The 15,220-nt window shown below is 36.7% G+C and overlaps 1 protein-coding gene, 1 long non-coding RNA gene and 2 other non-coding genes across 19 annotated transcripts; all 4 read left to right on the top strand.

The window, feature by feature from the left end:
* Positions 1-1,200: 1,200 nt before the first annotated feature.
* On the top strand, positions 1,201-4,264 carry LOC121769728 (AP2-like ethylene-responsive transcription factor At2g41710). 4 transcript variants are annotated; one of them, XM_042166470.1, is made up of 9 exons: positions 1,201-1,568; positions 1,939-2,021; positions 2,141-2,149; positions 2,233-2,321; positions 2,469-2,542; positions 2,613-2,663; positions 2,761-2,819; positions 2,947-3,563; positions 3,873-4,264. In XM_042166470.1, the coding sequence occupies exons 1-9, from the start codon at positions 1,357-1,359 to the stop codon at positions 3,924-3,926; spliced, it is 1,248 nt and encodes a 415-aa protein (XP_042022404.1). In that variant the 5' UTR covers positions 1,201-1,356; the 3' UTR covers positions 3,927-4,264. The 4 variants fall into 4 exon arrangements, with proteins under 4 accessions (XP_042022404.1, XP_042022406.1, XP_042022403.1 ...); XM_042166472.1 differs by having other exon boundaries at positions 1,203-1,568; positions 2,953-3,563; XM_042166469.1 differs by having other exon boundaries at positions 1,204-1,568; positions 2,758-2,819.
* A 585-nt stretch (positions 4,265-4,849) lies between these two features.
* On the top strand, positions 4,850-5,045 carry LOC121773063. Its single transcript, XR_006044639.1, has one exon. It is a non-coding gene; the product is annotated as a U2 spliceosomal RNA (small nuclear RNA).
* Positions 5,046-6,944: 1,899 nt separating this feature from the next.
* Positions 6,945-7,140, top strand: LOC121773067. Its single transcript, XR_006044643.1, has one exon. It is a non-coding gene; the product is annotated as a U2 spliceosomal RNA (small nuclear RNA).
* On the top strand, positions 6,965-9,725 carry LOC121769805. 13 transcript variants are annotated; one of them, XR_006043695.1, is made up of 5 exons: positions 6,965-7,165; positions 7,485-7,988; positions 8,247-8,309; positions 8,418-8,560; positions 8,672-9,725. It is a non-coding gene; the product is annotated as an uncharacterized LOC121769805 (long non-coding RNA). The 13 variants fall into 13 exon arrangements; XR_006043694.1 differs by having other exon boundaries at positions 7,357-7,988; XR_006043704.1 differs by having other exon boundaries at positions 6,965-7,701; positions 7,833-7,988.
* Positions 9,726-15,220: the final 5,495 nt, after the last annotated feature.

The raw sequence follows: 15,220 nt of genomic DNA, 5'->3' as shown, positions 1-15,220 counted from the left end.
TGTTGAATTTGACGTACTTTCTCTTTTTCATCTTTTTTTAGTCCATCACACTTTTTCAACTGCATCAACAAAAAATGATGTAATTCAAAATTTCTGTTTTAGTTGAAAATGAAAATTGACTCTCAAACAACTTATATGACAATATAAGTTTGACTAACAAATTATACATGCATACAAAAACTTGAAAGAATGCATTCGATAAATTGACTAAATATTGGATTAACAACAAACATCACTTACTTGTTTATGCGTGGTTTAAAACGTATAATTGATTTTGAACATAGTATATGAGGAGGAAGGTAGGTAATTCAGTGGTAGGTGTGTGAAGTATAACTGATATATTCGGTATCTAATAGATTTGTCATGTACATACATTACACAGTATGTTGTCTCACAATATTTAATTTATTTTCTAATAAATCACAATAATATTTGCCAATAAATAAATCAAATAATTCAGACGAACACATCGCCAATAAGTATGAACTCAAAAGGGTTACATAACGACATCATTTACAGTGACTAATTCTCTTATATATCGAATTGTTTCTAATATATCTAAGTACGAGTATTATTTATAAGTCAATTATGATAATAACTAGTTTAATGTGCTACTCCCGCCGTCCCATTATACATGACACACTTCTATTGGCACAAGTTTTTATGTAATGGTTAAATAAAGAGAGAATAAAGTATAAGTGAAAAAAAATACTCCCAGATAGATAGAGTGTTACTTTTTTGTCGCAAAAAGAATTCTCACTTACAGGGAAATAATCCAAAAGGAATACATGTCAATTATAATGGAAAGAAGGGAGTACTTGTTATCTAAAATGATATAATGTCAGGATAAAATTATATTAGGTACTCATGATATTGTGTTGATTAATTAGCATCATGATATTGTGTTGATTAATTAGCGAATAGTATCGTGTTAAATAGTTAGCACATTGACACGATCCTCGATTTACACATGCGAATAAAGTGAAGTTAAATATAATCGGGCCGAAAAACAGCCCATTTATCTCGGCCCGTTCACCCATCTATTCCACAAACATGATTATTTTTGTAGCTGACCACCGTGACAGATGTAAGGTGTTTCCTCGTAGCCGTTACAATTTCAATGTCTCCAAAATGTCCTCCCGCAATCATATCCATTGCAGCAGTTACCGGAAATTACGTCAGGGTACTTTTGTCATTCCCATCCTTTCTCCTAGCTCTGTAGAATTCCTCATTCGGTGCAAAAATATCACAGACCTCTCTCTTCTTACTCTCCACACTCTAAATCTCTCGCTCTCCTCTCCAGCGATTACTAGTGAATTTCTCTCTCCCGCCGCAACAAGGATCGCGGCCATCGTCATGGCTTCCTCCTCGTCGGAGCACGCCGCCAAGCCAGAGGAGACTGGCGGCGGAGAAAGCTCCGAAGCGCGCCCGCCGCCCGATCATCTTCTGCTTTACCGAGGTCTGAAGAAAGCGAAGAAGGAGAGAGGTTGCACGGCGAAAGAGCGAATCAGCAGAATGCCTCCTTGCACGGCCGGCAAACGCAGCTCCATATATCGAGGAGTCACAAGGTATTTATAATTCGTCGAACATGTGGTGTGCACTTAGCTTCGTTGCTTGTACTGGATGTTGTTGTGGTGGATTGCGTCAATTTGATGCATTTTCTGAAATTCGGGGAGTAGGAGAGTTGTTTATGATTGTTGTTAGAGCGGGGTACAGGTTTTGAAGCTGATGAAGTGAACCGTTAGTTATCTGCATTTTAATTCATTGTTTTGTCGTTGATTCAGCTTTCAATTGAGGTTTTACTTTTTAGCGTTATGAGATTAGGCATCCTTTGAAGCTGATGGCTAATGCATTTTCCTGCTTAAATTCTTTGCATTTTTAATCATTATATTGTCGTTGATTTAGCTTTTGATTGCGGTTTTATTGTTACCAAATTAGGCATCGTTGGACTGGTCGTTATGAAGCACATCTATGGGATAAAAGTACCTGGAATCAAAACCAAAATAAGAAAGGAAAACAAGGTGAATTAATGCGTGTAAATTGATGTGTCTGTTTTGTGAACTGATAATCTTATCCATCTGTTTTTGCTCTTTGCATCATTGCTGGGAAACCGAATGCTGTTGCATGGTTGATTGTGCAGTTTACTTGGGTAAGCAATCTGGTCATATTTTGTATTGAAGCAGAAAAAGGACTTAGACCTGTGTTGATATTTTCCATCCGAAACTGCTATAGGTGCATATGATGATGAGGAAGCTGCAGCAAGAGCATATGATCTAGCTGCTCTTAAATACTGGGGCCCTGGAACACTTATTAATTTTCCGGTAAGTTTCTAACTCAGTATATAATTTGGTATGGCAATGGAGTAGATTGGTTCGTTTATCACGTGTAAAAAATGTTTATGGCTAGATGAACTACTAACTTTGTGGCAATTGCATTTTATTTCCTTAAACACTGATGTGGCTGCACAGGTCACAGATTATGCAAGGGACCTTGAGGAAATGCAAAACCTCTCTCGAGAGGATTATCTAGCATCACTTAGGAGGTCAATATCGGGTTTTTGCTGTTTCCGTTCTTAAATGAATTCAGGTTCTTACATGCCAAATCTTTTGCAGGAAGAGTAGTGGTTTCTCCAGGGGTGTCTCCAAATACCGTCCCCTTTCCAGGTACATTTTTACATGTTTTTGACAAGATTAGCTGGTATTGGGTCCATCCATCATTCTTTACTTTCTGATTTTCTTCTGTACATTCTTTTCTCAGTAGTCGATGGGATTCACAATTTGGCCGTACTCCTGGAGCTGATTACCACAGTGCACTTTATGGTGAGACTGGCTTTGAATAGGATACAATTGTCTTATTACTGAGTTCAAATCTGAATTTATGCATTAAGATGCTTTGTTTCTTAATTTTCCAAATGATTTGTGTGCCGGTCTAAGTGTGCTGTTAAAGGTGCAGGTGATGAGGCAGCCAGAGGAAGTGAAAATGCAGGTGTTTATAGTGTTGAGAGGAAGATTGATTTAACTAATTACATCAAATGGTGGGGTACAAGTAAATCTAGTCTGACTGATTTCCAGTCAAAAGCAGTAGATGAGACAAATCCTGGGGGTTCAGATGCTGTCGCTAGTGAACTGAGAGCCCTAGAACGGTCTACCCAACCCACAGAACCCTATGAAATGCCACGACTAGGTGTCCCTCCAGAAAGATTGAACCATAAAAAGATATCTGCCATGAGTGGTTTGTTGAACTCAGCAGCATACAAGAGCCTTCAGGAGAGAATCACAAAAAATAAAGGCAAGGAGGCGAATGACGAGAATGAAAACAAAAGCAATATTGATAAAATTGAGCTTGGGAAGACTGTTGAGAAATCATGCCATGATGTTGGAAGTGAGAGACATGATGTTGCATATGGGATAACCGGAGGATTACCTATTCACAGATATCAGTTGGCCCCTCTTCTGTCCGCTCCCCTTCTGACCAACTACAACAGTATCGACCCATTAACTGACCCCCTTCTCTGGAGCTCTCTTGTCCCAGTTCTTCCTGCTGGATCATCACGTATGAATGAGGTGTGATTTTCTTTTACTGAGCCTCTGAGAAGTTTTGTAAGTTGACAATCTTGATTCGCAATGCCGTTGATATGCTTAAACACCATGTTTCTGGACTATATAAGCCTTCTTAATTAGATACTACTACTACTACTACATAGTGCTCAGAGATACATATGATGTAGTTGATGTTTTCTTCAGAGAATATCAATTTAGATCACAATAAGCAATTATGTAAAGAGTAACAATAGTAACACCGTTTGATCGTGCCTGGTTAGTGGTTACTGAAGGTATAACACGTGGTTACTGAAGGTATAACACTACGTGCAGGTTAGAAAAAACGAGTCTGGCTCGGGTTATACCTTCTTCCAGCAAGGAGAGTAACCACAACACTCGCGTCTATCCAGACTCAAGGTAGAATCCGATCCCTGACGTGCATGTGCCATACAAGCAGCCCCTTGTCGTGTTACCCATTGAGAAGCAGAAACTTGTATCAGCATATTATGGAGTTGTGTATATTCCAAAGGTGTAAATTATTAAAGTTTTATACTTAAAAGCTTCGCCTATTTTGATGGCGGCTTTGTTTGGCATGTATACAAAGGTAGGCAGAGAGTTATACAGGCCTGCTCAGTTTTCCTTTTTACTAGTGCAATGTACCTCGAACATTGTCATGTGTGTGTAGGTAATGCAATATACCAGCTTTCATGTCGATGGACAGTAAATGCAAAAGCTGTGTTAATGAACCGTAAAACCACATGATTATTCCACAAACCCAAGCACAGTGGAAATAAATGAGAAGAGGATAATGTAAAAAGACTAGTATCAAGTTTCATTTATGTTAATCTCGATTAAAATTCAACTCAATGATAATAATTTCAAATACTACGATTTTTTAATGAACTGCGATAATAATTTTGAAGGACAAAAAATATTCTGGAAATTTTTGTGCTATGAACTGAAAAATTAGCTACATGAACCGAATAAACAGATAGATAGCCAGATAGGAGTATCAAGTAATAAAGCATCAACGTCAAACAAATAAGATTTTCATGAATTTCATCGCATGATTCATTGATGCAACCGTGTGTTTGCAGAACGTATGTTCCTCGGCTCGACTCTCCGCTGCAGCCTTTGATGGATGCTTCTGCCTTGCTAGTTGCTACTATAATCAAGAACGGGAGAGAGAGTTGTTTGTTTCAAGCTCGAATGAAGCGTTTGGAAATTGACAAATATCCCACATCGAAAAGAAGAAAATAGTGGTATGGATGAGAGGACTATAAAACGAGAAGGGCCAAGGATTAAAACTCATACCTTTCTCGGCCTTTTGGCTAAGATCAAGTGTAGTATCTGTTCTTATCAGTTTAATATCTGATATGTGGACCATTGGTTCACACGATATTAAATTTATTTTTTGAGGGAGAAGGCTCACCAAAGTAGCTTGCTACTTGAGCCTTCGCGCGTCGCTCATGCGTTGCACTACTGCATGAGCCTGGCGCATCCCACCAATCCAGTTCAAGCTTTTTTATTCTTGTTAGTACTCAAACTTTACCTCTTCTTCACCTTTATAAGTTTCTGAGCTATATGAAGTTTGTATTTATACTTATTTTAAGTAAATGTTAGTGTCATGTTAATTGGTTATGATTAATGATGATGTCTATTTACAAGTCACTTTGCAATTTTCAATTCTGAATGAAGAGTCGAAATGTTAATAAACAAGGGAGCTAAAAATTGGACAATAATCTTGTGTTCTTGGATGAATGTTTGTACATTTGAAAATTGTTGTTGAACAATTTGGTAGTGTAAATATTGTTCTCCTTTATAATTGTCGCAATGATTTTGGATAAATTGTACTCCATGATTGAAATTATTCGTATACAAGAACCATTTTGTGAAATTCAGACACACTCCATTATAAATTTTATTTTATCGAAATATCACCAATACGTCTATCCTTTTACAAGATAGTACACCACTTTACTCTAAATTTTACAATTAGCAAATATTCTTGAGATATTTCTCTGTACTAACTGAGTTGTTTTCAGCATCAAATCCTCCACCAAACTGCACATACATTTTCTTAGATCACTTTTTTTTTCTAGAAAAAACACTAAACTTTCCACATTTGTAGAACAAACTTGATGGTAAATGAAGAGGTATTATTATTGTGTGTGTATGCAAATCCTAAATGTCCAAATTTTCTTGCTTCATTTGCTTAAACAAACAAATGTGCAACTTAGAAATCAAACCTTGCTCAGAATTCCCATATCCAGCATCCAGTATGTGGCGATCTGGAACTCCTTGCAGTTCCTCGTCAACGAGTCTCTTGCTCGTAAAATAGTATCAATGCAGGGTTCGTTCCGGGAAAGTCGTTTATGTCAATGAGTTTCACTTCAAGAAACTAACTAAGAGGCGTTTCTCACCTCTCAGACATGGCTGCCATTTTCTTTTGATCTCTGTATCTGAACACTGCCTCTCAATGTGTCGGCCCTCTTCCTAGCCACTCGAAACACAGTCGAAGTTGATAGATTACTAGGCGAAAGGCCTAATTTGTGATATTCTCTTGGTGATTCACAAGAAAGCAGATCTCATTCAAGCCATTTTACAAATGCACACTGTCTTCAATGTTTTGGCAGACCGCATTGTTCACCTCTCGTATGAGGCAGTGCACGAATCCGCTTTGAGTCTCCACATCAGCCTTGATCACTCAAAAGAGAGAGGTGATTGAGATTTGAACCAAAGCTACTCAGACAAATAGGATCTAATTAATGTACTAAAAGCAAACAATTTTTGTATCACATTCATTGGAGCACATAAAACTATCAGATTGTCTTTATATTTAATCTGTTGCAAGTCTTCATTGGTAATATCTTGAACAGTTGCAACCTCTTTCTGGTAATTTCCTCATCAATCTTGAAAGGCGAAAAGCATACAGATTCCCACCTAATATAAACTGAACTCGGGCTTGATGGTTTTCCGAAGCTATGCTATAGTAACTGCGCTGTCGTCTCTTAAACACAAACTCACCAATCTAATGCAAGCGAGCTCTTCTACTTCATCCACCCTGCTTATTTGATGAATTGAGGGAAAACCAAGGAATGAAATTTGGTAACGTATCCAACATAAACAGCAAATGACATTAATTCTACATACACAAATCACTACAACAAGGCTAAGTACTAATAGAGATCAATCAATGAAAGATAACCAAAGGTTGAATTTTGAAGAAATCAATATATATGACTCAGATATTTTAGCAATGGTGGCTAAACTGAGTTGTCTGTTTCAGTAAAGGAGTATGTGTTTGGAATATGATAAAGCTACCATAATCCCACATCGAAAAGGAGAGAATAGTGGTATGGGTGAGAGGAGTATGAAAAGAGATGGGCCTAAGCTTTCGAACTCATACCTTTCTCGGCCTTTTGGCTAAGATCAAGTGTAGTATCTGTTCTTATCAGTTTAATATCTGATATGTGGACCATCGGTTCACACGATATTAAATTTATTTTTTAAGGGGAAAGGTTCTTCAAAGTAGCTTGCTATTTGGGCCTTTGCGCGTCGCTCATGCGTTGCACTACTGCTTGGGCCTGGCGCACCCCACCAATCCAGTTTAAGTTTTAATTCTTGTTAGTGCTATCATTACTACCTCGTTCAGTAAATATTAGTATCGTGTTAATTGCTTATGATTTTCTCTAATATATGAGTACAACAAATTCCAATTTTCATTTCGGAAGGTAGAGTCGAAACCAGTATATTGAGCTAAAAATTGGGTCTTTTTAGCATCACTAATCATGAAATATAGTTCTACTGATTACAGATTTTACTGTAACCGCGTAAATCTTCATCAAAACCTCATCCATTAAAATGATTTCTTCTCCAAACGTCAGTGAATAAAATATTCAACCAAGATTAGCTCACAATCTACATTGTCATGTCCAATTGAAGAAATCGAGATGCTTGGTGGTTTGTCCGTGTTGGAATCCGCCGCCGAAGTTTTTCTATTGGGCCGGAATTCGTCTTTTTCCCTTGTGGATTTCCGACATTTCCGAGGCCTGTTTCTGTTAGGAGGGGAGAAGCAGAGGATAGTTGCGGCGAGAAGCGGTTTGAAGGACTTAGATCAGTGTGTGATTCACATGCTTTGCTGATTTTGTTCCTCTGAGATGTAAGACATGGATATTCAGTTAAGTGGTGGGCATTCTCTCGCGTGTGCCAAATTGTGTGCAGTGTTTTGAACCGGCTACTGTTGTTCCGCTCATAATAAAGTAGTTTACTTTTACAGTCTGAATGGTGCAGACATTGACATCCCCGAGTGGAAGTTCTCTGAAATCATGCAGATCATTCTATTTTGAGGATAGTTCAGATATTAGGTAAGTTGGGAAATTGGAAGCGGGTGCTCCAACTTATTGAATGGCTCCAGTCTCGCTACCGCTTCAAATGTCACAGACCAAGGTACTTTGTCCATAATCTCGAGTTGCTGCACATCACAATTTACAGCCCATTGTGTTATAATCTTTTTTGTTTGTTGGGTTCTTGATTAACCAGTTGTATATATATATATTTAACTAGATTGAGGCTTTGATTATTACTCCTATGATTTTCATAGGAAATGCGATTGTGGCTGAAATTAGAGTTTCTCTTTTTTGGTTCCATATAGGCATTTTCCAGGTTCTGTTATTTTGATTCTTCTAATGTGTTCTTATTTTCTAGATATATTTGTACTGCTGCACTGTATGCTCATGGAAAAGCGAGGAGGCCAGTAGAGGCTCTCAGGTAAAAATATTGTACTATGCATTCTTGTATCAGTGCCTAATATATACGGATAGCTACATTGTCGTCTGATTTCTATCTGATAAATGGCTACCTATCCGGACATTGCAGCTTATCATTGCATAGCTGTCACTCTTGGACAAGCAGGGTATATAAAGGAACTATTTGACGTGATCGGTCCCCTCCCAAAAACAAGTTCAAAACTGAATTGCTTGCAAAGTGGGATCCAAGACTCGAACTGGATGTATAACGCTGTAAGGGGCATCTAGCAACTACGCATCTTTATGCTCTCTGTATTTGTTTATATTGCATCAAACGTGTTTTCTGTTTAATTTGTAGCATTGCTATTTTGTTTTGTTATATAGGTACTTAATGCTTGTGTTCGGCGCCAGAAATGGGAAGGGCCTTTTTGGGTTCTGCAGCAACTAAGCCAACAGAACCAACAACCTATGGACTAGTTATGGAGGTAAGCCGGACATAGTCATTTCTGGCTTGGCTCTGCAGAGACGTTGCCTAAAAATGCCTACTTTTTTTCTCTTTCATGTAAAATGAAAATTCAAGGAAAATACAAACATTCTATTCTGAGCTACTAAAATGCCTCTGTTGGAGCAGGTCATGTTGGCCTGCGGCAAGTATAACTTAGTTTATGATTTCTTCAAGAAGGTGCAGAAATCATTACCCTTACCACTGCTGCATCATAAGTATTACCTTGTAAACCTTTTCCCTGTTGTGTATAGTTCTCGTAAATGCTCTATGGAAGGAAGGAAAAGTCGATGAGGCCATACACGTTTTTAACTTTGTAGTTGGTACCGCTGGTCTCTATTATGACCTTGCTCGCTGCCTTTGTAGTGCAGGAAGGTGCCGTGAAGCACTATAACAAGTGCGTAGTATATATTTCATACACGTTTTTAACTTTGATTTGCAACTTGGTGAGTTTAGCCCGAGCAACATTTTACGCTATTACTGTGTCGGACTTGACAACTTTGGTTTTGTTTCCTCATTTTCGTTTTGGTTCGTTTCTGCATATTGACAAGATCTGCAGAGTTGCAAATAAACCACTTGTGGTAACTTACACTGGTTTGATGCAAGCATGTGCGGAGTCTGGCAACAAACTCTTGATCGAGAACGCCCACCGGTTCCCGGACCAAGCCCTCCACCAGCTCGTCCGCGATGGAAGCATTCTTCTTCACCGGTCCGAAAACCCTGCTCTTGAACATCTATTAGATTCTTGCAAAGATTTTTTAAGGAAACAAACATTAATAGATGTGAAGCAAGTAGAAGTAGGAACTAGGTTTCAAGATAATGCTGCTTTAGTATGCTAAATTTTGAAATACTATTTATTTTGTCTATTCATCTTATAATGTTGAATTTCGTCAATTTTTTAGATCAAGCTAATAAAGAAGTGGATGTTACAAGTAACTATTTATTTTGAAGTGTTAATACTTTAAAAAATGTATGATGTGTCAAAAGCTGTAACAAATGATTGCCCACATTCTCTGCATTTTCTCTGCAGCCTGGCAATATTTTTAATTTTGATATAACAATAAATAAATGTACTTAGGTTAGGACTTTTAGGACCATCTCTTTACTATTAGGGATAAATCAACAACAACTGCTGATTTACGAAATAAATTGTATAAATAATCGTGTAGGTTACTTGCACCCATAATTGAACTTGCATGTGCAAACTTGTTCCTTTTACAAACCATTCATCTTTTAAAACATATCATATGAATACAAGAATAAAATCAAAATTAAATACATAATAATAACAATAATATTAACATTTGCATAGAAATATCTTTTGAACATAGTAATTTTATTTGAAAATATGATTTTGTGGATACCTACAATAAATCCCTCATGGATTTGGAATTTTGCTTTTCAACGATTGAATAGATGAATTATGTGTAGTATTAAATAAAAGAAGAAGACATATATTAAGATGTGGGTCAATAAATTTGAAATTTCTAGTAGTATGAAAAAGAAAGCAGTTGTTAGTGCTTCACATCAATACAAATAACTATTGGCACATTTCGTCCTCTATCTATTTAACTTGTTGCATTGATAATTGATTTGCTAATATATTTTTTTTAGAACAAGATTTGCTATTATTTTCTTAATTGGCTTCCAAATGTTACACCTAATATTTGGCATATTATAAGTAGGTGCAGAGCATCTTTTACGTGGATTATACCTTACAAATTAATTAGTCGGACAATTTAATCCACGTAGTAACATGAACTAAAAGAAGTAATAATAAATTATTGGACAGCGTATAAAAAAAGATTACCATGACTGTAAGGTTTCATTAAGGGAGTAGCCTCATTTATATTCGATAAAATTAATTAGTTTTACCTTGTTATTTTCCTTATAAATTCATTATTGTATTAAGTTTGTTATACCTCCTTTCATTAACTGCGTTATACTATGAAAATGGGGAGACTATTATTTGTCACAAATATACAGGGAAACTTGTAATTGATGAATTTTAAAATATGAGCACTATTCCTTAAAAGAGTACTATATTAATCATACATATTACTATAATTTGATCATTTTCATTTTTTTTTCATGTAGCAAAACGGCCCTACAGTATCAAGGCCTAATGATTGTGTGTTTCATAGTAAAAGCAGCGGTCAACCTTTCTAAATATTAGTCCATATATTTCGTTTTCGAATAAGTTGTTGGACATTATAATCTGTATATTAATTAAAAAGTGGATGCTTTTTCATTATTATTATTATTGCATGAAAATTATGGAAAAAAGAAAAGCTCGGTCTCGCTTTCAATGAAATTTACAGTCCTGGCTATCATAATCTCTGTCACAAAATCACATTACTATACTCGCCCTAGAACACAACATGATAAACAAATTAACTTCTCTAAATTACACCACAAAACAGGAAAACAATTTGTCCGACTTATGATAAATAATAAATCATAATATGACCAAATAATAATTATTAATATACACTAACGCAACCGAAGAAAATGGCCTAAGTTGCTATATTTGAATTTGAACACTGAACTTAACTTCTTGTATTTAAATTCGAAAACGATTTAGCCGTGTTGCAAAAAGATATAGCTCGGCAATAACGTACGTGATGATTGTAACAGTAAAGGCAAAGAAGACCCATCGGACCCGAAGTTATCGTGACCTTATAGAGAGGCTCGATAAGAGTACGTGCATGATAAGACTTAACACTAACTCAATAACTTTTTGTTTCTTGTATTTAAAATGATTAGTCCAAATTTATTTATTTCTTTAACATTAACTTTTCCCTATTTAAAAGCATTAAAATGGAGGCACAGTTGAATGTGTGGGTCGCGTTTGGCATCGTGGTCTGGAAAAGTAGAGAAAAAGTTGGGAAGAAATTCTCCACACGTGGCGGTTTGTGGGAAGGGAAGAGAGGGGTTTGAGTTTGATGCGCTCTCTCTCTCTCTCTCTCTCTACACATGCACGACAGTTCACGGTTGGGTTGTACTGTACAACACTTGAAAATTAACATTGTCCTTTTTGTTATATACAACCATATTTAATGCTCATTTGTTATATTCCAACACTTGTTCTATACTCATTTGTTCATCGCCTCTTCTTCTCTATATCTTGGGTCCACTAAATTGAAAGTGAGACGTCGACGTCGACGTCGAGACATAAGAGCATCTGTAACGCAAGGAGCCGGGCCGCATCTCGAGAGTCCCGGCCCGTCCCGAGCGTTGCACGGATCAGAGTCAAGGCCCAGGCCCGTCCCGGGGCCGCGTTCCCGGCCTGTCGCGCGTCCCGCGTCCCGGCCTGGGACGGCGTTGCACAGTGACGGGCCGCAACTGTAGAGTCCCGGCCCAGCGTCACACGCTCCTCGGGCCGGGCCGCAACTTTTTTTTTTTAATTCGAAAATTTTTTCTATAAATACTACTCCATTTTCATACACATTCAACTTCATATTCAACTTCAAATCTCTTCCTAAAATTCGAAAAAATGCCTCCACGTCAAAGAATATTCGAAGATCAAATGTCATGGCCCGTTCAGCTGCGATGCGCCAAGAGGAACAACACACTCGCCTCCAAGCCGATCTAATCGAAGAAATTTGGACTCGCACCAATGTTTTCCAGAATTGACGTTATGTTTTTATGTATTTTATTTTCAGTTTTAAAATTTCTATGTTGTAATTTTGCAGTATTCGATGAAATTAAATTTTTCCGTGTTATAAATTTCCAGCGTTTTTTATTTTACGAGTTAAATAGGTTGGAGTTGTGAATAGTGTCATTTATTAGTTGCGGCCCGGGCCGCAACCTGCAGGGTTACAGCAGTTGGGGCATGGGCCGCAACTGTAGAGGAATGATGACGTGGAGGGGACTTGGGGCCGGAAATGGGGACGGGGTTAATGATGCCCTAAGGCCAATCCACGATGGGGCGCCCTAAGGCGCGCCCTAAAGCCCGCCACATCAGCATTTTATCATCCTGTCCTTCCACCTGCAGTGAGGCGCCCTAAGTATTTTCTTCTATTTAAATATTTAAATAACTACAAAAATTGGGAAAAATCTTCATTTCATTTACAAAATTAATACATTATGGCTAAGCATTCGTGAGCTAAGCATTCCGCCATTGCGTCGTGCACGGCTGCATTTAAGGCTCGAGTCAAGGTCGGACTATCGTCCTCCGAGGAACTCCGGTCGTCGTCGTAGTTCATTTTGGCTTGTGAGATTTGGAGAGATGAGAGAACTGATGTGAGAAATATTCGTATGAAAAATGGAATGACAATCGAGGTTTAAATAGACAAATTTCGAATTAAAAAAAAAAACAAAAACGTATTGCATCGTCCGCGCCTCCCACAGTGAGCAGACGATGACGCGGACGATGCCCTATCGTCCGCGGGCTAAGCGTCGGGCGCGGACGACGCATCGTCCGTCATCCGCGGAGCCACAGTGGCGGACGATAGCGCGCCCGATGCATCGGGCGCGCTATCGTCCGCCCCATTGTGGATGGCCTAAATACTCTTGTGAGACTGTTTTACTACGAATTTTAAGAAATATAAAAAAATTGATGAAAAATAAGTTAAATATTGTATATGGAATACTAAACAAATATTTTTAATTCTGCCAATGGATAATTAGGAGAAATGGAAGCATAGTTGTTAATGGTTTGGGTTCGGATTGTTCTTTCAATTAGATTTTATCAAATAAGTTAGGTTTTAGAATTGAACTTTCATGTTATAATAATATTTGACTAGACAGGATTAATTTGATAAACACATGGTACAAAATTGAGAATCAAATCGATATGATTTAAGCAACAAAGTTGCTCAAGTTTGGGAGCCCCAAATTAGAAAGTTTACAAAAACTGCATATAATAATTAATTGAACAACAATATAAACAAATCAAGAAATACGATAAATAATTTAGCATCAATTATTATCAAAAAGAGGAAAAACAGATCATATGAGATATAGTAAAAGGGAAACAACGCACGTAGTCTTTACTTTTAACTTTGAAAGGTAAATTGGGGATTGGCAGAAAGAGAAATAAAGAAATTATTTTTATACTACAGTACTTGTTTTTGTATAATTATTTCTTTATTTATTTTTGGATTAAGGAAATATCTACAAATTAATAATTTAGACATAACTTAAGAAAAATCACAATCTGATATTGTGTAATCCAAATTAACTATCCAACGCCTTGAAAAGCTCATCGAGATTTTATTGGAAAAATTTACAGTTTACTAGATTCGTTTCCATACATATAAAATTCATCTCAAATATGAGAAAAATATAATCAAAAAATTAAATTTACTCGAACTTAATAAAGACATTTACATGCTTTGAAAACTTTGGTGAAAATAATAAATGCAAGATATGACTCATGGGATAACGACAGCGAAAGGAGAAAAGGTACTACTATTTCACCAAATTTAATTTTCAATCTTATTTGCATCCAATTTTAAATATTTTATTGAAAAATATAGCAATGAAATAAGGGCATTCACAATAAGAGCTTATTTACGGAGGCTATCTCAGAGTCTATCTCCATTTTTTTTATGTCATGTCAGCAGACCCATCCCAGAGCCTATCTCAGAGCCCATCTCAGAGCCATATCATCACTATTTTATATTTTTCACTTTTAATTTAGTGTGAAATAAAATGATATAAAATAACAAGAAATAAAGACAATTCAATAAAAAATAAATTTCATTAAAAAACACCCTACATTTTAAAAAATTATAGAAAAAAACAAAACAAAAAATATTGAAAACAATGTGACTAGAGAAAAGTAAAATGTAAAGTGAGATAAAATGAAATGGAATGAATGTGAATAATTAGTGGGGAATAGAGCATATACATGGGATAAAAAATAAATAAAAACAAAACAAAAAAAGGACTAAGAGATCGGCTTAGCCGATCTATCGGTCTTTGGGGAGAAGCCAATGTGAGTGGCCATCGGCCCTTGCTCCACAATGGGAGCCTTAGAGAGCCGATGGAGGAGCCGATCGCTCGGCCATTGTGATCGGCTCCCATTGCCAATGCCCTAATGAGTTAAAACTTATCATTGAATTCTTTAATAGATTTATGTCTCAAGTTTGGAGTATAAAAAATAAACTAGAGGATACTTATTTTTTTTAGAAAACTTTGGAGGGGGATATACATAAGATTAAATTTAAATTCAATAAAAAGAAATGAATTAGGTCATATAATTTGGACCTTTTCTTCTCACATCAAAATCGAAGTGGGGCTTTTGATTTTTCTCTAGTCTTCCCCGCGTCACCTATTTTCTATAAGCAATTGATGCAAATACTCTATTGATTTTGATTAGTCAAATTTGGGCATATAATTAAATGCAGCTACTAATAGGCTATTTTCATTTGCCACCTTTGCGATTATGCATACAAAACAAACAATTTAAAAACAATTTAAGT

This window comes from Salvia splendens, chromosome 16, assembly GCF_004379255.2.
Source record: "Salvia splendens isolate huo1 chromosome 16, SspV2, whole genome shotgun sequence".
Taxonomy (NCBI): domain Eukaryota; kingdom Viridiplantae; phylum Streptophyta; class Magnoliopsida; order Lamiales; family Lamiaceae; genus Salvia; species Salvia splendens.
The sequence above is the reverse complement of the archived record's forward strand: the minus strand, read 5'-3'. Positions and strand labels throughout refer to the sequence as shown.